Source organism: Ischnura elegans, chromosome 8 (genome assembly GCF_921293095.1).
Source record: "Ischnura elegans chromosome 8, ioIscEleg1.1, whole genome shotgun sequence".
Classification (NCBI taxonomy): Eukaryota; Metazoa; Arthropoda; class Insecta; order Odonata; family Coenagrionidae; genus Ischnura; species Ischnura elegans.
Window position 1 is genome coordinate 75,415,020 of NC_060253.1, and position 26,633 is coordinate 75,441,652.

Below are 26,633 nucleotides of genomic sequence, written 5' to 3' on the forward strand. Positions count from 1 at the left end.
TAATATCACTGAATTAGGATCCTCACTTTCATTTGCACTGTTCCTCATTATTTATCTTGATATTTTCATTGTCTAAATCAATTCCAACTCTTTCTGTTATGGTATCAGCTTTTGTTGCTATTATAGTAAGTCGTCCAATTCTTGTCTCAGTTTGTCATCATAAACTCCTGTGTTAATAGCTTTTGCCTTGTCAATGATTAGTGGCAAAACTCCTAAAGTTGTCTTGATAGTGACTTCTGAGTAAAGGTCTTACCATGAAGCTTTATATCCATTGGGCTCTGTGAGTTTAGCTAGAAAACTTTGACGGCAATTAAGGGGAATTGGGCCTATTGAAAGGGGGCTATGGTAAAGTTTAATGTGTATCAGCCCATGCAGTTAATAGAGAGTTGAGGATTGAGAGAGAGATTGTAGAATACTTCTGAAGGAAGTTTTTAAATAGTATTTTCTCTACAGTGTGTTTCTGTCTTGATGGAAAAAATTTCTCTAAAAGGTTTACTTATGTTTAGTAAAATTTTAACGTGCATAGTTGGGCCTTGTTATGTTTTCATGAAAGTACATCATCGGGAATCTTGCTTCTCTCTTAAAGTTTTGATTTCACTTAATTACAGAGTGTTATCAATATTCCTTTAACCATCCTTATTATGCTGATATTGTAATGGACACATAATTTTTGTGACTTTTTGGAACGTAGTGCTTCTGAGAGAATTTGATATATTTATTTTGGTAGATTTTGTTGCATTGAAAAAAATAGCTATGGTTAAATCTATCTGCCGCTTAAAATTCTGAAAGCTGTATAGATCAGGGAGAAGATTGTATTAACAGAAATTTCATCTCCAGAAATTTGAATGTTTAGACATTTTTGGTGCCATTTTTCTACCTGTGACTGATGTATCCTTCACTGCAGCCTTACACAGCTCAATACGAGCTGAATGAAGTGGCACATAACGGTCCTGAGAAGACCCACAGAGCAGGAGATGTTTGAAATGGTGGAGGTAGGAACGGTGGCTTAAGCGATAGAGGAAGGTTTGGCGGACATCTGGTGCATCTCTCAATGACAGCTGAAGTAATGACCCTGATTTTTTCCACTTCTGCATGAACCACATTCCTGAAAGAAAATTAAATGAAATGAGCCTTGGAGGTAGGGATGCTGTGCATCAGCCTGAGCTAGAGAGTTTTAATTATTCTTACAGCCAAATAGCAAACTTCTTGAGTAATTTCAGAGTTTTTATCTTACACGAAGAAATATGCCAACTTTGTCCAAAGGCAAGATACACATGGTGGATATATCTCATCATTGACTCACAAATTTCTCCAGGCAGTTACAAGCAATTCTTTATTTAACATTAGCATTTCCTGACACAACTCTGAATTTAAGCATTAAAAGGTATTGATAATATGAATTCATTGAATACACTACCCAAATAAGTTTTTTGAAACAGTTCTGGCATGGGCAACACATTTATATGTGCATTAAAAATATTCCATCTATATTTCAAATACTTGAAATTTCATTTTCTAAGTGTATTTGATGAAAATTGAATTAACTTATGCAATTTCAGCCCAATTCATCTTCTTTTTAAAGGTGTATTATGAAATATTGGCTGGCTCATGAAGGGCTAATGAAAACAAAGGCTACCAGTATTTAATATGAAATTGTTAAAAACTTTGTGAATAAATTTACAAATGCAGTAAAACCTCTATGAAGTGAACCTCTTTACATCATAAACCTCCATACTTCATACCACCCCTACGGTCCCATCAGATTTACATGTAAATTTATAGACAAACCTATTTGTAGTGAACCTCTTTATCTCATAAAACCTCCACTTATCATACCAAGGAGACACCCCCGAGACTGCCTAACTACCTCTGTAAATTGTACCGAGACAACTAGAGACCATTAATACAGCCGCCATTACGTACATGGTATGACATTCTCAGCAATAAATGTTTCACGCTTATTTTTTTCCTTTTATTTCACGTTAACCATGCATTATGGCCATTTTGTTCCATATGAGAGCATATGTAACAGTAAATAAGAAAAAAAGATATCCAACTATCCTAATCATTTTAGGTGACTGTTGAATTAAGAGAGATCACATCATTCTCTCTTGAATCATGGTAAAAATCATGCCATAGCGCTCGCTTTCTGTCATCATTAAATAATAAATATATGTTCATTAATGCATCCATGTTTATTTAAATGCATAAATATAATGGTTTAAAAGACAGTAGTGCCTTTCATTTCCAAAGGATGTGAAAAAATGGTGCATATCATTAAAACCTCTCTATAGTGAACCTCCATACATCATATTGCCCAAATTTTGGTCCCCTCCATTACGATGTAAAGAGGTTTTACTGTATCAGCTATTTTGAATCTCATTATAATAAAATATAAGACTGAGATTTTGGTCACTCACCCATATTGACTAGTCCACTATTGTTGTAAAGAGTACCGAGATGAGGTCCTGAGAGGGAGAGGAATGTGTGGAGACGAGGAAGAAGGTGTTTCATCTGTGGCCGAGCAATGGCAGAGCGTATAATTATATTTCCCAGTGAATGGCCCACAAAACTCACTCTTGCTGGATTCAGACCATATGCTTCAACATGGTACAATATTTCTGCTACTAACTTATCAGTCATTGTATCAAAATCTGAGAATGTATCTCCCTGAAAAATAGATGAGATGGTGAGACATGATATGTGTAGGAATAAAAAGTATATTATGTACTTTCAAATATCAATCAGCATCAGGGATTTTATTGATTACAGTAGTTTACATTATTTTACAAGGCACTATTTAATCAAATTGATCCTTGTTTTAGAGTTTTCAAACATAGTCAGGGGTCTGTAGTGAGTGATCTCATTTACTATTAAAAGAAATATTTCGAAAAAGGAATAAACAGCCCATCAGTAGTTTTTATTTCTTCAATATAGACTTTGATATCAGTGATTGAAATTAGCATTTTATTCCTTTTTTATAATATACAAGAACTTATGCCCATTTCAGGCATTGGTCTTATTTTCTGGCTGAAAATTATAAAGAAGCTATTTTACTCTCGGATCAAAAGTAAGGATCAGCAAAATTAAGTGCATATTATCTTTAAAAAAATTTGCTTGTTGCAAAACTTCATGCTGACATGTGAAATTTTCACTCCAACATACCTGATTGCGCTCAGACATTAGAAATTCTAGATTTGCTCCTGGAAGTCCCATTTCTAAATAAGTACGAACTAACCGTAGATCTGCCGAATTTCCATCTAATCCATGAACACAAACAATTAAATGTAATCCCCCAGGAGAAAAGATGCGATATTCATCACTTATGTGGAAGTAAGGAAGAGTTGAGGCTAATGTCGGAAAATCACTGGAAAATAAAGAAAATTTTTATGCTCAATTGACATATGCTAAGATATAAGAATTTATTTTTTATTTTTTAAAAATTCTAAATTCTAATGTTAATTTGTTAGTATCGATATTAAATGCAACATTGAACAAACACAAAATTCTTGTGTTAAATCAAGCAAAAAGCACACTTTATTATAGAAAATTTTCATTCAGGAAATAAAATCTCACACATTTCACAGTATGTATGTATTATGTAAATTTTTCATGTCATCTATAATTAGAACATTTGCAGCAGGATTGATGGCTGGGATATGAAATAGGAGTGAATAAAATTTAAACTGATATAGATTTTTTTTCTAAATAGCAAACTGTGTTTTAAGCCCTTACCTATATATCATGCCAGTAAAGTTCATCTGTCGTTTAAACTCTTCCTTACACTTTATAAAGCTCAATTGACTCTCATCTTCATTAAGCGTACCATTGCTACTTGGAACAGAAGTTGATGAGTTTGTATCATGCCTGTGCTTGTCATGTTCCTCACCTTCACAACAGTCACATGAAACATCCCCCCCTACACTAAGTCCCACACCTGAATCAGAGCCTGCACATTGAGCCTGCTGTTGCTTTGCTTGCAACATGTGTGAAGGAGTCCTTTCACTAGTATCACTACTTAACCTCTCGTCTACACGATCACCAATCGCTAGAGTTGATTGCGAGGACATATCAGCACTTAAACTCGGTCCTCTCTCCACACTCCCAATGTCAACACTCCTGGCGGGAGTGGATGGTGCCACAGTGGAACTTGTGCGTTGAATGTCGGGCTGCTGCGCTTGCTGTCTTGTGCTGTAGCTTTGCACGTTCTGCAAGTTTTGCTGCTGGGCGAGGAGCTCAACGAATAGGGGTTGTATTTGGCTGAGGGGGAGCTGCTGGTATGTGTGACCCTGCTGTTGCGCTTGTTGTTGCTTCAGCATCTGCTCGTGCTGCTGGCGTTGCTGCTGGTGGAGTTGCATATGTTGCTGGTGGATCTGTTGTATTTGCTGTTGCGTTGGCTGGGAATACTGGCTTAACAGTTGCTGCTGGCTAGACAGTTGGTGTTGGCTTGAAAGCTGGTGCTGGCTTGAAAGCTGATGTTGGCTCTGCATTTGCTGCTGACTTAAATGCTGTTGCTGGTTCAGATGTTGCTGTTGATTCTGATGTTGTTGTTGAGTCTGATGTTGTTGTTGACTCTGATGCTGTTGCTGGTGCTGATGTTGTTGCTGGCCCTGTAATTGCTGTTGGGTTTGGCATGGATGCTGAGGTTGCATTTGCTGGGGAGATTGTTGGAGTTGAGGTTGGGACTGTACTTGCTGTGGGCTGTGTTGGTGGTGCTTAGGGTGCTGCTGAGACTGTTGTTGCTGTCTTTTCTGCTGCTGCTGCTGATGGTGATGCTCAAACAAAAGTAGAAGGGGCTCAGTGTTGCATAAGCATTTTGTTTGATCAGCTGCGTTAGTCCTTTGGGAGATTAATGAGAAATAACCAGTAATGTCATAAACCATTTTATTAGCAGAGGCAGGACAAAAATGGCTAAAAGATGCAATTAATAAATTAGGAGTAGGTGTCTGATGCATTTTAACAGCTCTCCGAATGCTTTATGATCAAAATATAAGAAAGAAACATAATGCAATATACAACAAATTCATTACATTGTAGATACTATTTGGAACTGTACAATCACATTTACTCACATGTGCCAACATAATATTCTATTCACGATATCCATTTTAAGCTTTGATATATATATGCATGGACGTAAAATACTACACAGTGATTCCAAAGCAAACACCATGCAAAGTGATTGGTAATTCCCTAGTTGTAGATGATAATGCTCAGAAGTCAATTAATTTTTCACCAAATGGAATAAAATTATTTCCATGAATATTGACTCAAGAATGCACAAGCAAGCTCATATTTTTTGATTGGGATTATATAAGTGTGTGCAATTGCAGGGACGGAATCACAATGAAGCATCATTTGCACATCAATTGACATTTTCTACATATGACATCTGCTTTTGCTTTCTAAATCATGTGAACTTATCTACTCAATTTACAATCCTTCAAAGTTGTATTTAAATGAAACCCTCCTAAGTGTTATATAAAGCAATGTGAACATGACATTGAAAATTATGAATATGAATCATTGACTAAATATTTCTTGAACCAGAATGTATTTGAATGAGCCTTGTAGTAGGTATTTCCACGAAGTGCAGTATTTTCCGAATGATAGCTGATTTTATTGTTTGCTTAAATTTAACTCCAAAAGTAGGCATGTTTTAATTCAATTTGTAACCCTATGAAGGTTCTTAATATGAAACCCTTGGGAGCTCTTTTAGTTCTTGATCATTTCAGTGGACTTCTAAATGTGACTGTCTCCTGTCATGATTTCTCTCGGGTTAGTATGTCAATTCAAAGATTTAGCTGCTTGTAGTTTACATTGTATGGTGTGTGTGGGAAGGAAATACATAATGTCTGTAATTTTAATGCTCAACACTTGTCATTTTTCTCTTTTTCACTAGGGCTAAATTATTTAATATTGTGAAGTTGTATGGGAAATGATAAATTTTGGATTTCAAGTGGGTATAGCTTTGCAATCAGTAAAATTGATAGTCTTTTATGAACAAAAATAAATTGATTGATATTGCATAGGGTCGCAAGGTTTATGATTACCTTGAAGAAATGGTGACAGATGAAATATAAGTTGGAAATATGCTTGCATAATGGATAAAATACTTTTTTTTTAATGCATGGAGACTCTATAGGTAGGTAATGAAAACAAGGAGTGACAATTAATCGTCATGGGGTACATATGAAATTATTAATGATGCTTTTACATAAACGTAACTGTAACATTTATGTAGTTATTTAGCACTTTGTGTTACCTTTGAGTCGCTAGCAATCGTTATTGTGGTTAGGATTTAGTCCTTTAGAATTCTTCAATAGTGGCTAGAATTTAAAACTGATCGATATATTTTTGATGTGTGTTAAGAAATAAGTTTTACCTACTGGCTCTTTCTTGTTTCAGTTTCTGAATATTAATTTGGCAATGTATCAAATGGAAAAGATACTATGAATTGCAAACCAGGCAAAGAATTCTAATACATTCAAAGCTATAGTGATAAGAATAAAAGAAAGTAAAGGAATAGAATGATTAAAAAAGTGAATAACAAGGCTACTACTGTTAAGTATGTAATGCAAAAAACAGAGAAAAAGAAAAAAGCTGTTATAGACATTTTCCTTGTATTAAAAAAAGAAGAAAAATCTACTGAACAAATGGAATAAAAAGGTGGCTTTTGCTCTCAAGTTTGTAACTTGCAAATTTCTTCTCTTACTAGGTACTAGTATGCATTTTCCAGACGTGCTGCTAATAACATGTAAGAATATGAGTGTGCAGTTGACAACACCAAACATTGAATATTGAATTGTGGAATGTATGCTGTATCTCTAATTGTTTTTAGTGAGTTTAAATCAAATAAGGAGCAAATCATTAATTTTATGGCATTTGTTACAAAGTGCCTGTTCTCAAACTAAAAGACATGAGGATGTCCTGATTCCTCTCTAAATATAAATTTTCTTATGCTTATTGGATCAAAAATTCATATATCAAGCTAAAAGAATTACAAGTTTGATCAAACAGGATTTTTTAATCCAGAATTTCCTAATTTTTAGCAAAACGATGAAGGTAAAGCACTGCAATTTTTGATTGATACGAAAATTCTTACTCTCAATGTAGAATTACTGCTTAGACAAATATAAGTTTTGTTATTCTTTTTTGCACATATCATATGCAAAAGATATAAACAATCTCTATTTATTTAATTAAGGACTTATGTTTGCATATCTGTTAACAGCCCTACATTTCATTGTAATTGACACAAGAATACATACATGTAATTAGATATGAATGAAGGAATATTGATTTAATTTATAGATTGCTTTGCAATGTGCTTATAAGCAATTACTGCTGGTGTATGGGCAACATGTAGAGGTTCAACAAAATTCTAACTCGTTGCCTTTCTTCTGTTATGTAAAAACTTAAATTTTATTTTTTGACTACTCTTTTCAGTATCTTAAACCAGTATCTTTCAGTATCCAATGACTCTTCTTATATAAAAGTAGCTTCCTCATTCATGTTAATAATGGTGACTTGTGGTCGCAGTTGACCTTAATGCTCATGACTCGAGCTCCATACCTGTTGAGATAGATAGGCTGAACTACATATTGACTTAAATGCAAAAAATCTGTCAGCTCATTAATTCTCTGTGCTCCCATTATGTTCTTCATACCTGTCTATAGAGGTTAGCTGTTGAGAAAAAATTGGTGTTTAAGAATGAATTTAGCACACGTCAAGCACTTAAATGAGTCTCATCAATTTTTTCTATTATGGCTGTTCTGTGGCAGAATGTATGGAACTTTTTTTATCGTTTTACAGCTATTGTGCTCACATACGTCTTGTTTCAGAACTTGAAATTTATTCTGTGTTTTTTTAGATATTTTCCTGTGTATTTTAAGTTTGAGACTTGGAATGTGTTTAACAGAACGTCAGATGTTGGTCTTTTGCTGCAGTTGATTCTCTTATGCTTTGAATGTTATCTCTTTGCAAAATGATTTTACCTCCATATCGATAGATCAAATATTTAGTTGATTATGCTCCTTGTAAATGAATACCCCTATTTTGCATGTGGCGTAGATGTGCTGGAGGTGCTCAATGTTGCAAATGGTTTGTGCAGCTAGTTATCATATATAATTAGATAACTGAAGTAAACATAAGGTGCCTGAGGAGCATTACAGTGGGATAAATTTCAACGATCAATTAGTATTTGCATACGTAATATTGTAGCTTTATCGATGTTTTGAGAAGCCGTGAGAAAATAAAGCCTAGAGGGCTTTCAGTGGTTGGAGGAGCTATAATTATGCTAATAGAAGAAAATATGTTTTGGGAAATATGTTACGTAATTTTTGTAAATTTTTAATCAATGAAAATTATTTTCTCAATAGCCTAAGAAATTTTTAGCTCCCAGATTTTTATTTAAAGCTTATAAATATACCCTGTTTATGCCATTCTATTTGTAAATGTTCTATGAATTAAATAAGATTATTATTAGCTCTCCTTCGTTGTTTAAAATGTAAGAAAATGCTTCTCTGCATGGGTGAAAAAAATGCTGAAAAATTAGCAAATTTACTTAGTAAATAGCATATAAGGGAGCATTATCTACCATTAAACGCTGCCCTTCCTAAAATTGTTTTTAAAATCTTCTGAATGATATCTTTCCTTAATACAGTTAATGCCATTGCTGTTATAACAGCCAGAATTCACTCTCAATGTGAAGTACTTTACTGCTTTGGGAAGTGTATAATTTGGTGATTTCCTTTTCACATCATAGATCAGAGAAACCTTAAAAAATGTTGAGAAATATTGATGAGTGATATTTATACTACTTCAGTGACATTATTAATTACATATGTTCTGATATTGTTACCACAAGTCTAAAAATAATTTGTTGTGTATTCAAAATCATCTTAAATATGGTGGTGCAGAATATGCCTTATCTCTATCAATTACATACATGGCATTCATAAAATGTTCTATCCTCTGTCAAGGAGAGCCATGATTTAGCTGTTGACTTTGACATTTCTTTTGGTGTTATTTCTTCGACATTTCTAAATTTCTACTTCTATACTAATCGGGTTGTCACTACTCATATATAATTCTATTTCTCTAGTGATAGTTTCTCAACAGTTATTTTGGGACCTAAAGTTGGACAACATGCAAAATATAAGCTTTGCTAACCTGCATCATTTGTGTGCAGTAAGTACTTCAAATGTTCTAATGGGAAAGGGCTGCATTTTATGAAATACTATGGGCTTTTAAAGGAGGGAGACACTTATATATCGCTCACTTATTTTGTTGTGAATACCATTGAAATAAACAGAAATCATTGCTATTCATGTCAGATGATAGTGTCACAGCAAATTAGAATGCATGAAGGTTAATCAGGCCAAATGGAAGCATATGCTCAAAGGCAGCTAAACAAAGTAAAGGTTTTCTATGTTACATTAAATCTCACTGAAAAAAGGTTATGGTGTTATTTTTAAAAATGCATCACAAGAAGAATAATACACATACTTTGGTGAAGGAACTTTATGGTTTCCTCTCCTGGGCCCTGTGCCAATTGAGCTGATGCGATTTTCTTCTGCATGAGAGCCACTTATCAAATTTCCTTCTGTATCCACTGTTCCTTTCCCAATGTGCCTGTCCAAGGTCAAAACTTCCCTTGGGGAAACATCCTTTCTATCACTGCTCGCAGCCCGCCCAACACTCCCCACTGCTCTTCGTTTACCCATATCACCGAGGCTCTCGTAAATGTGGAATGTTGAGTGAGGCGTCGTGGGCGGGGCCGAGGCGGGGGGTGGGTCCCTGAATGGCTCCGGTGGCAATTTGGGAATGGCAGCTATGGCTGTCAGGGGTGCCACCGGTGCAACGGGAGTGGTGGGTTTCACTGGAGGTGGGGGCGCCGCTGCTTGAATGGGAGACTCCTCCTTTTTGGCTGCGCAGTTGCCCATCACTTCCTTCTTTGAGCCCCCCAGCTCGGTGGTGGATCCTCTGGGGAAGAGGGGGGGATCGCGGAACTGTTTAGGGGGTGGCAGGGGTATCTCTTCGTAAGGATGCCTTCTGCGTGGGACAGTGAGTTCCTTGCGGAGCAGGGGCTGCGGAGGCACTTGGGATCTTGGTGTCTGAGGTGGGGGCATTGGTGGGTCCGAATCTTTTGGGGGAGGAATTTGCAGCTCTGCCGCTGACCCTAGGGCCCTCTTCTTGCCCAGCTGCTCGAGCTTGGCCCGTAGGAGTTCCCCGTTGAGAGTCCTTCTGGATGCAATGGCTGCGGCTTGCTTGGCTGCTGCAGCTGTGGTCGAGGAAGATGCCAGGCTGGGGTGGTGCACCGCGCTGGCCTTGCTCCTTGTGGTTGCATCGCTTTCAGGGCTCAGCTGCCCACTGGAGAGGTCCCCAGAGGTGCGCCGGCTGGAGTTAGAGACCCAGCCACTCTGCTCCGAGGTGACATCGCCTCCGGCAGAGGAGGGGGAGGAAGTGGGGGAGGAAGAACCCGAGGAAGAAGGCGAGGAGGGTGGCGGGGAGGTGGGTGAGGAGGAGAGGGGGGAGGAAGACGACCTCCTGGGTGACTTGGCAGACACCACCACCGCTGAAGGTTTTGCTTGAGCTTTCTTGCGCCGGGTTTTGGGAGGTTTGTGTGGGGGCGGTCCTGGGGGCATGGATGTGGGGGGTGGAGGTGGAGGTGGCACGACTGTGGGGGGGGCATCCGTGGGGGTCACGTTGTTTGGGAGTATTGTAGCGGGGCCAGTCGGCTCAACTGAGAGGAGGGCATGGTCGGAGGCACTGTAGAGGCCAACCTGGATGCTACTGAGGGTCGGGGTGTCTGCAGATGTGGCTGCTGGCCCACCTGTCAGGTTGGGCATGGACTCACTGGCCAGGTCAGCTATGAGAGTGGGGGTCGCTGGGGACAGGGCGCCAGATGGGGAAAGGGGGGGCACGGAGGCAGCACCAGCTGCTGCCAGGGAAGACCTTCGCCTGGAGGGCTCCCAGTGGATGGCCGGCACAGAGAGAGTACTCCGGGAGTGTTTGATGGCGTGGCTCGTCTTGCTCTTGCTCCCTGACTGCTCCCTACTCTTGCCTCGCGACGGCTTTGCCCCAACTGCAAATGCACCGCTCAGCTCAAAGGGGACACTGGTGCTCTGCTCGAGCCTTCGGTAGCCCAGAAGGACAACGGAGTCAGAGGAAGCATTGCCATTGGAGGTCCCTGAGGAGGTGGAGGATGAGGAGTGGTTGTGCGGGCCGGTGCCATTGGCTAGCCTCAGCTCCAGCCTCAGGCTGTTCTTGAGCTTCTCCTTGAGCGTGGGGCGGAACAGGAGCTGTGACTGCGACTGGGACGGAGCGGGTGGAGGGGGGTGGGCAGGGGTATGCCGGATAACGCAGTCTGTACTCCTTTCCCGTCGGATGTGCTGCTGGGTGGCCGTGTGCCTGTGGGTAGCATTATATAATACCTGGGTATTCATCACTTAAGGCAAACTCAATTTATTTACCTTGGTAAATACCCAACATTATTCAAATTCTGAACATGCATGACCACATGATAATTAGTGAATTAAAATTGCTGACAATTTTCCAAAAATACTTTCATTTCATTTTTTATTTCAATTGAATTCCACCAGATTTAGCCCGAAACAACGCTCTCTAATACAAGATAATGTTAACCTTTCATAAGCTATTCATGAAAATGTTTTCCGTTAACAAATAAGTTTTTGGTTATACCTCTATTTACAAAGCCTAGAAAAGCACTCAAGAAAAACTTCAACTTGTGATGACTGGAAGAGAACCTTGTATGTACTAGATTTTAAAGGTCAACTACCCACAGTACCCTGAAAGGTTCTGGTGAGAGTAGACCTGATTCCCTTTTTCCCACACTTACTCAGTGGAACCTAGAGTCAGCGGTTCCTATGCTTCATTCACAGCTACTTAACTTGAAATAACTAAGGAGTTCCAAAGTTGAGAAAATTGTGAACTACATAAAATGGCATAGCTTGCATTTAAGTAGCCATTAGCTGAGAAAAGCTTCAATTTACTTAAAGAATATCCAGATGCAAAGGATATCGTAATGTGCATTAAGTGACATATGAACTATCAGACATCATCTTACATCAATTTCATGATGAATGCATGGTCTTAGTTTTGATTGGTGGAATATTTCATAGATTGGTCTGGGTGATAATAACTCAAGTTCTGCCAAGTATAAGTTGCTGTGAACTGGGATTAAGTATTAAAATACTGTGCCCACTGGGTCTTAACCAAGCCTGAATCAGTACCTGTGGGGGCTGCTCCTCTGCTGCTGTTCCCGGTGAGAGTGGTGATGTGGATGTGGGAGGGTTGCTGGCTGTGGTGGTGGCTCTATCCTTGGCTGCGAGGTCGTCTGGAAGGGTGGTGGGGAAAGAGGTATGGCCGACGTCCTGCGGCTTGGACGGGGGAGTGAGCTGGCAAAGCCGGAGGCGGCAGCAGGTGCCGAAGAGGGTAGGAGTGGTGGGGGCGAGGATGCAGAGAGGCCGCAGACGTTGGCAGCTGCTGCAGCGGCTGCGTTGGCTCGTCGGGTGGCCGCAGCCCGCCGTCCGGGACGTGTTACGGTGGCCCCGGCGGCAGCTAGGGCAGCAGCAGCAGCTGCCGCAGCCTCAGAATTATTGCCCCTCGTCTCCAGTTCGGTTCTCAGCTGGTCCAGTGACTTGCTGTGTGAGGGAATTGACTTTCGTAGGCCGTCTCCGCAGAGAAGGGGGTCCATCCTGACCTGCTGTTGGTACATGTGAGGATGGGGGTGCATCTGTAATTGAAAATGAACAAGTAGGTGTAAAACACCCTAGTACTGTATGAGTGGGAGCATCGGGGTATAGTAAGTAGATAATTTGGCTACTGACCAGGATTACTGGGATTTAATCTTGGTTGAAGTCTAAGGACCCTTCCAATGAAAATCGTCAGGATCATTGTGCTGGGAGAGGCATTGGAACCTCTACTTTAAATTGTAGCCTTTCCATCCTTGTGGCTTTGATTAGGGTGAAGTCCACCCTTGCATATACAAACTTACCTTGGGGTTGAAACATTGAGTGAATGACAATGAAGCACACACTCTTGGTCAACCTGAAGGTTGATCAGGATAGGTGAGGTTAGAATCAGTGCTAGATTACCAATTGTGTAAAGCTGGAGGTTGCTTATGGCCATCAAGGCTTTAGAGGGGCCCAGAGATGTTTTTGCACCTCCTTCTTTTGTAACTCCCAAACCCATGCACCTGTACAAGGCCTCATTGCTTGTACTGCACTAAGGTATCCAAGTGTATTAATCTGGACACTGGCAACCTGATCCCCTCTGGCAGTCAATTTTGTCAGAGAAACAGAAGGCGTTACATACAGTTGAGGACCTCAAATCCGGAATCCAGAAACCCGGAAAACCCGAAATCCAGAACATTTGAAAATTCCTCTGCGTAGTGTTTTGACTTGCCACCTCGTGGCACCACTCTCCAAGCCTTGTTCTGGGATGAGTAGGAAGTTAGCACATGCTATGGACGTATGCTTAGAACCTTGTCAGGGACACATAAGGATATCAAGTACAAGAACCTGAGCACATGTATAAATTAATTAATTTACTAAATATACTATGAAGACCAGAAATCCAGAAAAACCAGAAATCCAGAAGCCCTTCAGTCCCAATCTTTCTGGATTTGAGGTCCTCAACTGTACTTAATTGAAATTGGTTACTTGCCTCATATTTTGGATGCACTGGTATTTGTGGAACATGCTGCCTAAATGCAACTGGAACAGGAGCTGATTGTTTGGGTCCCTGGTGCGAGGGAGTGTTAACTCTGCCCGAGGTTAGCGTAACTGCTTCGCTGGGAAGTGGCTGGCGAGGCCGAGCTGGTAGTGGCTGCTTTGCTGGTGTTGGAATCTTGTGTGAACGCGATTCGAGAATCTCTACAATTCCACAGCTGCAGTCTTCAGAGGAAGCAGTGATGGTGGTATTTCCAGTACCCAACCTTGTGGTAGACCCGTCGCTTGATGACAGAACACCAGTTGACCCAAGGACTCCCAGAGGAGAACCTCCTAGTATTCCATCATGTTTCTTATCTAGATCTCCTGTGTTTAGGAATGGTTCTGAGAAGATTGATAGAAATAGATTTAGGACTGACATATCACAGCATTTGAATAATAAATATGTTTGTAAGAGCACTTATTGAATTTTGTTTTGTATTTCCTGTAATTGCTACTGACCACAACTCTGTAAACAATGTGGGTAAACTATTGAAGAAAACACTTTGGTGCCTCTCAATGTAACTAATTGCTAATTTGCCCAAAACTTAGATAATTTTGATCTGATGTTGTCTCTCTTGGTTTTATGAAACTTAGTCTGGGAGGCTTTGAAAATATTTTTATGGTTCGGGAGTCCAATATTTTGAGAGATTTTAGCAAAGCAAGTTGGTGGTGGTATCAGGGTGACATACCATAATACTACCATTTTAATTACCAATTTTCGTTTTGACATAATTTTTTAATAGCAATGTAAGCACACTGTTGATACCATTTTCACCTAAATTTATGATGACGCCTTATGAATTAATAAATTATGCTTATCCAAAATTCTACCAATAACTTTAGTTTGATTAGCAGTTACACTTATGTGGGAATTCAATGCATTACAATGCTATTAACTATTATTATTTGTAATTTAAAAATTTTCAAAAAGGTATGTATTTGGATGTAGATGAATGTGGTAAATAATACTTCGGGGCCACGTTTTAATTTTCATCACAGTGCTGTAACTCTAATATAATTTCTTGTGAATGTTTTAGGACATGAGACACTTGTTGATGACCGCATTACCTGACTTTCGAGTGGCAACTGAGCGTCGCCTTGCAAACTCCGATACTTCTTGGTATTGGTCCTCGAAGATAATGGGCAGTGTTGAAGCATCACCATCCAGTTCAGTGCATTGAATGGGCAGTGGTGGCAAAGAGGCTAGATAACGGGAACGCCTCAAGGACTCTGAAGCTGCCAGGTAACTTTGGTAATATGTAGCATCATAACAACCACCAGCAGACTGGCGGGGATTGTCAATCACAAAAAATGCCTCTGCAAATCGCTTTACCTGTTGCGTAAATAAATAAAATTTAAGTCATATATTTTTGTAGATACGCCATATGTATTTACATCAGTCAAGGAATAGACAGATTCCCAGGCTAAAATATGATTTTTACTTCCCTCTTACCATTTTTCCAGCGTTCAAAATTATATGTGCACTTATACTAAAATACCCATTCACATCACTTGCTGGTGATGCTTGAACCTATTGATTAGGTACCTCATTCAGAAGATAGGTAATACACTGAAGTCCAACTAAGGTAATATAATAAGACCAACTTGTCTCCCCAAAGTAATATTTGTCTTTAATGATATTAGTTTCACCTTCTTACTTGGAAACCTGGCTTAATATTGACCTGAGGAATGCTCTTAGACAGTATCAGCAAGTGAAGCTTGAGCCAACATTAAGTTTGATATACTTTTGACAGTGGCGCAGCAAGGAGGGGGGTTTTGGGGGTTAAAACCCCCCCAGAGCTCAGAGAAATATTTAAATTTAATCCATTTTACTCAATTGGATTGATATTACTAATAGAATAGTGTAAGGATTAATAAAATATCCCTCAGAAAACTGTAAAACTCACCATTTTGAACCGTTTATCTTAAAATTCCCCAATTTGTTAATGTTGCACCTACCGCTTATCCTGGTAGGCATTCTAAGCCCCCACACACCCCAATATTAGATGCATCTAAACCCCCCCAGCCTTAATTCCTGGCTGCCCCCCTGACATAAGATACCGTATTTCTCCAAATATGGTCTCCCTTTGAATATAATCCCCCCTTTACTTTTACCATTTACCTTTACTTTTTGAAAAAATGTTTTTGGGGACTAAAGTTAGATAAATACAGTATATTTTTGTGTTAGACTTAGAGACCAGAAGGTTCACCTGGTAATGTCTCTCTGAACATGAAATAGAGTTTAACTTTTTTGAAGTTGGTTTTGAAATGAGTTACTTACCCTGAGATTATGATGGTGTCTGGCGAGGTGCTGATGAACTGGGTCCTTGCAAGTGAAGGCCTCAAGAAACTGTTGCCACAGCAGTATGTTCTCTGCACATAACTGGGCAATATCACTGTTGGCTAGTGCAACAAATTCTTCTTCCACTTCTACCATCTGCAATGAAAGAAAATTAGTAAATGATTTTAATTTCTCCTGGTGAATACTATTGATGAATTCATCTCGGGTTTTCAGCCATGTTAATTCTGTTGTATAAGCCGACATTTTGAGAGACGACTTGTCTCTCATCTTCAAGGCTGTATTACTCTTTGAAAGTCCAATTTCACACTGAACCGATACGACCATTTACTGAGGACAACAATAGGGTAGTTTTCTTCATCAAAGAAAATGAAAGGCATTGATTGCGATTCCTTACCCACCATTAGTGTATTCATAATATACATAATTTGGTTTTAGAAATCCCAGTTTAGACGAATGTTAATGGTCAATTTTAATCTCATTTGAAAAAGGCCAGATAGGCGCCCATGCGATGCCACTCCAGGTGATGTCACAGGGACCTAGATTCTATACGAGTAGTCAGGGGTTTTACATCATCTGATATTACCAATGCATGCATGAGGCACAGAGCTCAGGGAAATGTCTTAATAATCACCTAAACTGCCTAAGGTCGGAAAGTTTCCTTCGTTTGATAGGGTATTAATAATCCTTATTTAAGCCAAGCGCTACCTGCTAGCAGGGTACTCTGCTACCTGCTAGCAGCCTGCCTCGTAGCTGCACTCAAAGCCTTGCGCCAAGGTCATCTCACACGGTGGCAGCGGGAACCAGAAATACGTCACATGGGCTTTTCCCAGCATTCATACTTAGCCACCGTGTTTTCGCGTGCTTGAAAATTTTCATTTAATCGCGAAAAATAGATAGCGTGAAATGTGTACTCCAGGAGAAATAATTTTTCGATTTAGGCAATAAAAAAATAATAGGAAACCACCCTATATGGCTCAGGTGTCTTCTGATTGGCTGTAGGTCTTTTGAAATTCTTCATGTTCTTCCCTTATGTTTTTTATACAGCTGATTACTGGTCTCCATTGCTAGGTAGAAAGTTGGTGTCCCGATTGAAATTTTTGTGATTGAGGTTGATCTCTATGGCTCCCTTAATTATGCAGTTCTAGTAATGTTGTGCATGGAAAAGAATTTTTGTATCTCCCCATCTAATAACATGGTCTTTATTAATGCTGTGTTCCACCATAGCCGACTTTTCTGGTTGGTGTTCTTTAGCCTCATCTCTATCATTTGGCCTGTCTCCCCACGTATATTTTACAGCATTCGCATGGAATTCCATAAACCCCTGGTGTCTTCATCCCAATAGGATCTTTCGCTCTGACCAAACGGTACCTTAATTTATGTGGTGTCAGATGGATGGTTTTAATGTTATGCCGTCGTAGAATGGGGTGGATTTTACCAGATATGGTTGAAAATTGAGGGTAATCGCGGAAGGCAAGGAAAGATAAGGACATTTTTTTCAATTTGTGTAATTCTTTTACATAGATAGTTTTTTTGTGTTACATGATATATGTTTTGGGTTCCTTTTTTTATATTTACTTCTCACCTTGAGTCTGTCCCATTGGAAATCTGCACTTGTGAGCTTATTGTTCAATAAAAGAGAGGTAGGTAATCGCTGTTGATAATGTTGATTGGTTGTACCTTGGTTGGCATACTTTTGGCTATCCTGTAAAAAAAGAAGAATTTTGAATAAAGAATTTTGTTTATTATTCTTTTTTGAGTTAAATTTTAAGTATAAAAACACTACAAGAAAATGTGTGAGACAATTTGATATCTGAATCTTCTTGTTTCTACTTACCACATATGAAAATAGAAAGGGATTGAATATCTTGTTCAAGTCATTGATGTACCTCAAATCATGTGTATTTACATTTTGTGTTATCAAAAATTATAACTTTCAGTTGAATTTTACTCACTCAGGGGCAATATTCACTCTAGCTGAAGAATGTTATTTTTCTAAAATGGTGTGAAAATTTTGTTTCAAGGTGAATGATGGACTTTGGATAATTTACTAGAATGCCTTTGCAATTTTGTACTGTACCATTAAAAAGTACCATTAAGAGTTAACCCCTGAAGACGATGGCAGACTCAGCCATTGAAACGTTGGGAGAATTAACCCAATACCACACCCGGTGGGAATCGTGAGAAATTTTTCATCGACTGGAAAAGTAATCTATAGAGTACATGATAACCTCATCCTGCACCTTGAACTAATTGCTAAGGCATTTTAGTAAATTATCCAAAGTCCATCATTCACCTTGAAACAAAATTTTCACACCATTTTAGAAAAATAACATTCCTCAGCTTCAGAATTAACCCAATACCACACCCGGTGGAAATCCCAAGAAATTTTTCATCAATCTATACGCCGGGAAAACCTAAAACTTTTACTTTTCCAATTGTTTTGAGATGAAGGCACCAGCAGGTGGGGAAATGGAAATGCAATTAGTGTCAGTTAACTCTCCTGAATTTTGAACCCATGCATCTGCAAAATTCTGTGTAATCTTTTCCACAAGCTATTTGTGCAATGTGTATATGAAAACAATTGTACTATCAGGCACGTTCTTTCATGAAGTTTTGAATAGTTGATTTCCTTACCTTCGTTAAATCATTGAGATTTCCTAATCTTTGTAGGCATTCTTGGAGTTGCTGCTGAGTTTGTGATGTTTGGTTCTGTTGCTGTCCTCCTTTTGCGTTCCCTGACTGAGATGAGAGTGGAGATGTACCTTGCTGCTGCGCTCGCTGTTGTTGTAGCTGCAGTTGCTGCTGTTGAAGCTTAGCCTGTTGCCACACTGGCAACAGCCTCATGAACTCCTGAAGCTTACCCTGAAGTGACTCGTATGCTGCGAGCAACACACTGCAAACCTCTCGATGGACATGTCTCGCATGAGATAATCGGCTACTGCTGCTGCTACTGATACCGCCTCCACTACCCCCAGTGCTACTGCCCATAGATGTACTGCCACAGCCAACGGGAGATGAGGAAGATGATGAACTGACGCATTTAGTTGTGCCCTGTGAGGGACAAATAGGAGGAGTGGATGCCATCATTAAAACGGTCAGTGTGTGAGCTTTTCAGCATTACCTATTATTTTATGAATCATCAAAATTTTCTTGTATGTACTGCATTTCTGTCGTGCCAAATGACATAACGTCTATGTTAGTTTGAGAAAGAATCATAATTTTATTGCTGCTTGTTGAAAAATAACTTATATCAGTAAGTTTTCAAATATAACCAAGCACAGTCTGATTTTCATCAAGATATTTAATGTAATAAAATTGAAACACTTGGTTTGATAGTTTTTATTTTTGGTTTAAAATTTTTTAAATCATATATCCAGCCAAGATTTTAATGAAATTTAAAATCAGTTTTTTCTGTATAAACACATGGAAGGTAGTCATGCAAGTTATACTCTACTAAATTTCACCAACAATGAAAATGGATTTACAACCAAGCAGAATTTCAATTTTTAACTAATTTGTTAGCATATTAAACTTCCATTCCAAGCATTTACAATTGGTGTATGAAAATAAAAGAAGTTCCAATTTCAACACAACAAAAAGCCACTGACAGTGTCATCTGCCACATTGCGTCATTTGTGGTTATGGAAAAACATTTACTACCACAGATATAGATGTGCAGATGTTGTGTGAAGCGAATGCTGGTGTTTATAGAACATCCAAAAAGCAAAGAGTTACACCAAACGAATACATCTAGAAGAAATTAACTAATTTTCAAGAAGCATTTCCACTTTCCAACCTTGTTTTAAAGATGATTATGACAACCATGTTGGTGCAAATTAAAGACAATCACATATCCACATATTAGTGAAGACCAAGGTAGATGATCATTAAGTAGGACATTATGAGAGAGAAAAAGAAGAATGGCCTCATTACATATGCTGATTGCTGCTGAAGGCCAATAGTTGTTAATTGCTTACATTTTAATTGATGTTTATGAAGCATGTGATGCCATCTATATCAGTAACTCTTACAAATATGAAAAACCTTGATGGATGATCATTTTATTTTTCGTTCTTTTAAATGTGGCTCTGTTGATGTTGAAGTAATACATAATGGCAGATGAGCTAGAAAGACACTGAAAAGTAATCTACCAATGACATTTGGATTAAAAGGCAAGGTATGCAAATCGTTTCATTTATGAAATACATATTTACAATTTATAGCTCAATAATCATTTATTTCAATTTGCTATTTTTCCTTTGATTGCTCTTGGTTATGATGATTTTTCATTGAAAGTTATCAATTAATGAAGAAAGAACATTTTCAGTTTCTAGTTTGTTACTTCAACATTCTTGACTCCTTAGCAAAGAGCACATCATGGGCCTGGATAGCCTTGAAACCTTTAGCTATAGTGATCCCATTCCAAGAAATTGAACTCTCCAAACAAAGTTAGATGGAATTTGCAGGAAGTAGTGTTTGAAAGAATCACACTGAACTCAGATGCACTATATGGAAATGGAAGTTCATATACTTTTTTGACCTTTCCCCTCACCAGGTGTCCTCCGAAGAATACGGTTTCCATGGTTGACTGAGGTGGTTGACGGAAGTTTAGTCTTTGAGTTGTTCCTAGCCAGGTTTTACCACTACGGGGTGTGCTGGAAAGTAAGTAGATTTTATGAGAATTTGAATGGAAGGCATATGAGTAAAATATACATTTTTCTAAGGAAAAATGTCCTTCATTGAAATTATATTCATTCCCTTATATTGCAACCAAGGGTAGATCCAGGAATTTTTTGGGGTGAGGTGGAGGAATGGTGGAGGGCCTCTTCTCATATTTTAGATAAAAAAAAACATACAACAATTACTATATGAAATATTCTCTTTATTTTAATATGAGAGTTAAAAAGATGAAGTTAAATGGTTGAGGCTCCATAATACACATAACAAAACAAACATTATGATAACCATATTAACACGTTGCGTACGGATGGCGAGAATTCTCAACATTTTTTTCCCGAACGTTCCGAACGGATGAAGAAGATTCTCGTCATTTAGGCACATCAACCTAAACAATTTTAAAGCATATCACAAGTGAATACGTATTGCACGCTTTAAAATTGTTTAGGTTGACGCGCCTAAATGACGAGAATCTTCGTCATCCGTTCGGAACGTTCGGGAAAAAAATGTCGAGAATTCTCGGCATCCATACTCAACTTGTTAAAAATCTTGCCTATTTTGTAAGTGTCTGGGGGTGGGGGGACTCGTGCCCCCGTACCTCCACCCCTAAATCCACCTATGATTGTCACCCTTAAATTTTGTCGTGCTCGCTTCTTATGAAAAGAAATTATTCCCAAGCGTCCATTTTACCACTCTATCATAGCTATCAGCTTTACTTATTTGTTCAGTTCTCAGAAGAGTAATATTTAGTAGTATGAGCTTAAACAAGTTCAGTTGATCTGTGTATAATAATATTCCTCGGTGCTTAGAAAAGTGAATTATAGATGAGAGTTTATAGATGAGTTTTCTTTTACAAATGGGTGCACCTTGGAAAATTTATCATTATATATTCATGGTAAATCATCTAGATTCTTTTATCTAATGCTTAAAAATAATCTTAAATGGGTAAAAAAGTAGATAAGGTTGCTATGGGGTTAAACATGCACTTGAATGCTGTCATAGACTTACCAACTTTGAACATAGTGCAGGATACTTTTTCTAATCAGGCAGCAGTGAGGAAGAAAAAGATGGAATTTTAGATGATTAGTTGTTTAGTTATCTTTAAATTAAGAATATGAGAAAGTGAAAATTAAGCATTTTAAATAATACTTTCCATTCAGTCTTCAAACCGTTTGTCATTACTCATTGATGAAAAATTAAATTAGTATTTTCCTCATTTTTTGATACATGTGGTTGCTCAGTTAGAAATAATATTTTTTTGTGCTATTTTTATTGCATAGAGCATTATGTTCAGCATTTGAAATAATGGGTCTTTCAAATTATTGACTAAATTTTTGTCTTCTTGTAACTTGTCAGCTTTATTTCCTACACGCAATCACATATAGCCAATTCTTTTGGAGGAAAATACTACTTTCATGCTATAATACTTCTTAATTAATTTTAGTAAGCATCTTTGTGCAATTTCATTCTCAGGTTACTCATGAATGTTAATTGTGATAGAAATATAGAATTATGCATGCTATGCAGTCATTTTGACCACAAATTGTATTTAAATCCACAAATATTTCAACATTGACGAATTATACTCACTTAATGTATGGTTGATGAAGAGCTACTAGGGTGGCATGGACTGTTAAGGTAATGGCAGCTAAATGGAAGTAATCAAATAAAACTGGGAGATGATAATGAAGACCCTTCGTCGGTATGAAGCGTAATAATAGTGTCCTTCCAGACACACAGGCAATTGAGCTGTGCTGCTCTGGTCCAAATGTTTGCTCCGTGAACCAAAGCTCAACTTGGAGTTGAAAGTCGGCTCTCTCTAACGTTTCTTCAATCTTAACAAGGAGAAAAAAACAAAAGTGACATTAAGAGCCGTGAATTTATCAACCCATTTACAACTAGCAGGTGAACATGTTCCACCTGTATTGAATGCACATAAACTGGGACTGACCAATTTATCGTCCTAACTGTTTAGAAAAATAATATATAAATTGATATTTTTCCTCTACATAAATAATTGATTCTACTGCTTTATTCTCCATGGTTCTCAGCCTAAAAAATATCTTAAGCAAAGGGATATAAGTTAGACAAAATATAATCATTTGCTTGAAATAATTAATAATATAAAATCATGCAAACTTGATTAAAATGGACTTTGGCAATTTTTACACATCCTATTCAAAATGGTCTGGCAGTATAAGGATTAACAGATAAGTAAATACTGCAAAGCCTTGATTATTCATCATTAAAAAAACTATTCATTACACAACTCTTCATTGCTCATCTATCCATCTCTTCCCAAGCCTGTCCCCTTAACCCTCCCCTTCATTTCCTTACCTCCTCAATTAACTCTTTTCCGCCCATTCTCATTTCAATCCTGTGGCAAATTTAGGTTTGGTTCAATGGGGAAATTTATGGTCAAATGGGATGTGAACTCCCAAGCTCAACGCAACTAATTATTCAATGGAATGGGAGCAAAAGTGACATAGGAAGCATGGAGCAGAAACTAGAGTAACAAATCATCATGAATGGATGATCTCTTTCGATTATCCATTGGGGCCTTTCCATCTGTTTCAATGGACAATTGAAGCTCTGCTGCAGTTACTCTAATTATTTTAAGCCTTGCATGCAAGGTTTTTTTTTAAATGATGCTATGTTGCACTGGAATAGGCAATTTGTTTTTTGTTGCCTGAATGTGTTTTCAAAAACTGTAAAGGAAAATAAAAATGCAAGAAGAGGATTACTGTTGCCATTCTTGGGATGAGTGGGATTGAGATTTATGAAAGAGACATCTTTGTACTTTGGGGAAAAGTATCACAACAAAATATAGTAGGGGATAGGAAGGTGCAAGAGTTAAATAGAACATAAATTTTAAAGAACATCGAATGTGCCACCATTCTGGTGATCAGTGGGACTTGCGCTTGGGACAGGTGGGCAGGTGATATGTATTCCTCCACAACCTTAGTCACAGGAAAAGGACCGTACTTATCTGAATTTCCCACAACTGTTTACTTCGAGTGATAATACTGAGGGGGTGATATATCATCAGAGAGGGAACCTACTTTCAATAAGAGCAACAGTGGCAGAAAAAAATTTGATGGAATACTTTTTTTCCCCGTTGTACCGCTGACAATACTTTTTCCATCCATTGTTGAATATATGTTCTAAATTCATAAAAAAGGCAATACTAATATGTATTAATTTCATTAATTCTTATGCCAACTTCTGATTGTATGAATTTAGAGTCTCTATGTGCAATCAAATATTCAGTCTAAGGATTTGATAGGATTCAATTGAATCTTCAATGCTCTCCCCTGTCTCAACTTAACCCTGATGCTCTAACGGCAATTTCCATTTTCATTCCAAGAAAGGTCAAGCTCAATTCAGAGAACACCTCTGACAGTTACATAAATAAATCTCTATATGAAAAAAGTCTTTTGCTCATAAGAAACACAATATATGTATATTGTATAAGAAATGCTGTTTCCTCAGGAGTGATAAACAAAGATATTACATCTACAGGGTGGGGCAGAATGGACTTCCTGATTTGACGGGTGAATTGTGAAAAAACTAACAAAGATAGTTTTAAAACGTTTATATTTCCCAAAACTACATTCAATGCCATTTTATTTTTATTTGACTTTGAAAATTTTTTCATCCAGGCGACGACCTTGGCGAGCGATGCACATATTGAGTCGTTCAAAAAAGTTTTCGAAAACTCTTCTCAGCATATCTTCTGATATTCCAACGATGACATCTGTAATTGCTTCTTTAAGAGCTTCCAAGGTCCTTGGTCGAACTTTGTAAACCTCAGCTTTGAGATATCCCCAAAGAAAAAAATCGCATGGACTCAAATCCGGGGAGCGAGGGGGCCACGGAACATCGCCTCGTAATGAGATCAGGCGGCCGGGAAACTGTCTTTGCAGGACTTGGCGTGAACGAAGGGCGGTATGAGCCGTGGCACTGTCCTGTTGGAACCAAAAGGCTTATGTGTCATATTGCTGACCATACTCCTCCATTTTAGGTTGAAAAAAGTTCTCCAGCATTTCACAATAACGCTCAGAGATAACAGTAACAGTTAAACCTCGAGATTCAAAAAAGTGAGGCCCAATAATGCCTATGGAGGACACGGCGCACCAAACTGTCACTTTGGGGCTATGAAGAGGTCTTTGGTGAAGTTCATGAGGATTTTCAGTCGCCCAGTACCGAAAATTTTGCTTATTAACTGTGCCGGAGAGGTGAAAATGCGCTTCATCGCTAGACTACAGAATAGCGTCGGGTTGCACAGAGGTTAAAATTGCATTGCAAGCATCCGTACGTTTCAGTCTTGTGGACTCAATTCTTGAACGACCATCATCTTGTAGGGGTGTAAGTGAAGGTCAGTGTCTAAATTTCACCTTACTGTTCTGGACGATATTCCAAGGGCAGCAGCATGTTTCCACGCAGAGCTCGATGGGTACTGCTCAATGGACGCTCTCACTGCCACGATGTTTTCAGGTGTCCTAACACTTTTAGGTCGCCCTGCTGGTTTTTTTGGAAGTGCAGATCCTGTCGCCCGCACACTAGTGATCCATTTCCTAATGATTTTTGCATCAGGAACCTTGTTATGACGAGGCAAACCAAACCGCCTACGAAAAGCCCTCTGCGTCGCCAATACACCATTATTGTTTATAAAGAACGCTTCTAGAACAAAGCCTTGATGCTCACCAGACCACTTCATGGCGATTACTAAAAAATGGCATCGGTTCCCCCACCAAACGACACTACTCCCACCCCGCTAGAGAGTCCATTCTGCCCCACCCTGTAGTATAGAAGTGAAACTAACTCAAAATAATTATAACAAATTATTAAGTGGGACTAAGCTGATATATCAGCATCCTGGCCATTTTAAGGCAGAAACCAAAAGCATATTCATGGGCACCTAAGGATTAAATTTAATGTTCTAGGAGAAAAGTTTTTCATGTAAAAAGTTTTCAGTTGATTGAAGCTCATCACTTACCTTATGACTATCAACTAGAATATGAGCACGAAATGTCACTACATCATCTAAAAGCACCTCTTCATTTCGGTAGAGTATTTGGAAAGTCTTGCTTACTCCTGCACCATTCACCACACAAGCTGGAAAGACAAGTTCTTTTCCCACTGCAATTAAGGCCAGAAAAAGAATTTTAGAGCCATAATACGTACATAATATGTTATTATCATGGTATATCATATCATTGATTATTCTTGTTTGATTAAAAATCTCCAGTGTGATCACCATATCAAAATTTCCAATTTATCTACCCATCTCATCCAGAATGATTAGCTTAGCTAAATTGAAGAGCCTGATTCACTGATGTCTAGCCTTTGTATGCATTCATTTCATTTTGTTGGTGAAGTTTTTACTCATAACTTATGTTATTGTATTACAATATGCAGCCTATAAACTGTGATTGCTTGCAATTTTACTAGTGTATATATCTATTTATGTAAAATAGAATTTTTTATGAAAAGGTCTGTGTATCTTTTGAATAATTTTGACCAAAGAAACATTGTTATTTTATTAGTTTTATATTTGGTATTCCAATGTTGGAGAAGCAATTTAATGTCACATATTTTTATATTTCAAGGAAAAATATTTTAATACTCCTTTGCAGGATATCCTCAGTGGCTCAATAATTGCTTCGATGAACGTAAAATTAATAGAAAGCCTGTGCTACACCTGCAATGTAAGTCTAAAAATATTTCCATTTTTTCTAGTTAACATTCATTCACTTAACTAAAGAGATGAGTTATGTTTATTAGCATACTACTTAGTGGAGTTTTTTGGGTAACTTTACTATCTACTAATCCTGTGGTCAAAGATGCTAGTGCTTGAAGTAGTTGCTAGATTACTTCCAATTTTGCTAGCCTTGGAAAAAAATTAGAAAAAA

The 26,633-nt window shown here is 38.2% G+C and overlaps 1 protein-coding gene across 3 annotated transcripts in view; it reads right to left on the reverse strand.

Moving 5' to 3' along the window:
* Positions 1-26,633, reverse strand: part of LOC124163352 — a 271,671-nt gene that overhangs the window by 9,672 nt on the left and 235,366 nt on the right. The window contains exons 3-17 of one of the 3 annotated variants that reach the window (XM_046540195.1): positions 25,718-25,860; positions 22,309-22,553; positions 21,727-21,756; positions 20,594-20,696; positions 18,676-19,092; positions 17,624-17,743; positions 16,021-16,176; positions 14,808-15,072; positions 13,693-14,081; positions 12,258-12,760; positions 9,511-11,415; positions 3,736-4,839; positions 3,166-3,367; positions 2,421-2,670; positions 878-1,105 (exon numbers count right to left, since the gene is read on the reverse strand). In XM_046540195.1, coding sequence (XP_046396151.1) covers positions 878-1,105; positions 2,421-2,670; positions 3,166-3,367; positions 3,736-4,839; positions 9,511-11,415; positions 12,258-12,760; positions 13,693-14,081; positions 14,808-15,072; positions 16,021-16,176; positions 17,624-17,743; positions 18,676-19,092; positions 20,594-20,696; positions 21,727-21,756; positions 22,309-22,553; positions 25,718-25,860 — 6,060 coding nt within the window. Of the gene's footprint in view, positions 1-877; positions 1,106-2,420; positions 2,671-3,165; positions 3,368-3,735; positions 4,840-9,510; positions 11,416-12,257; positions 12,761-13,692; positions 14,082-14,807; positions 15,073-16,020; positions 16,177-17,623; positions 17,744-18,675; positions 19,093-20,572; positions 20,697-21,726; positions 21,757-22,308; positions 22,554-25,717; positions 25,861-26,633 lie in introns of all 3 variants that reach the window. The other 2 variants (XM_046540194.1, XM_046540196.1) reach the window with 2 other exon arrangements.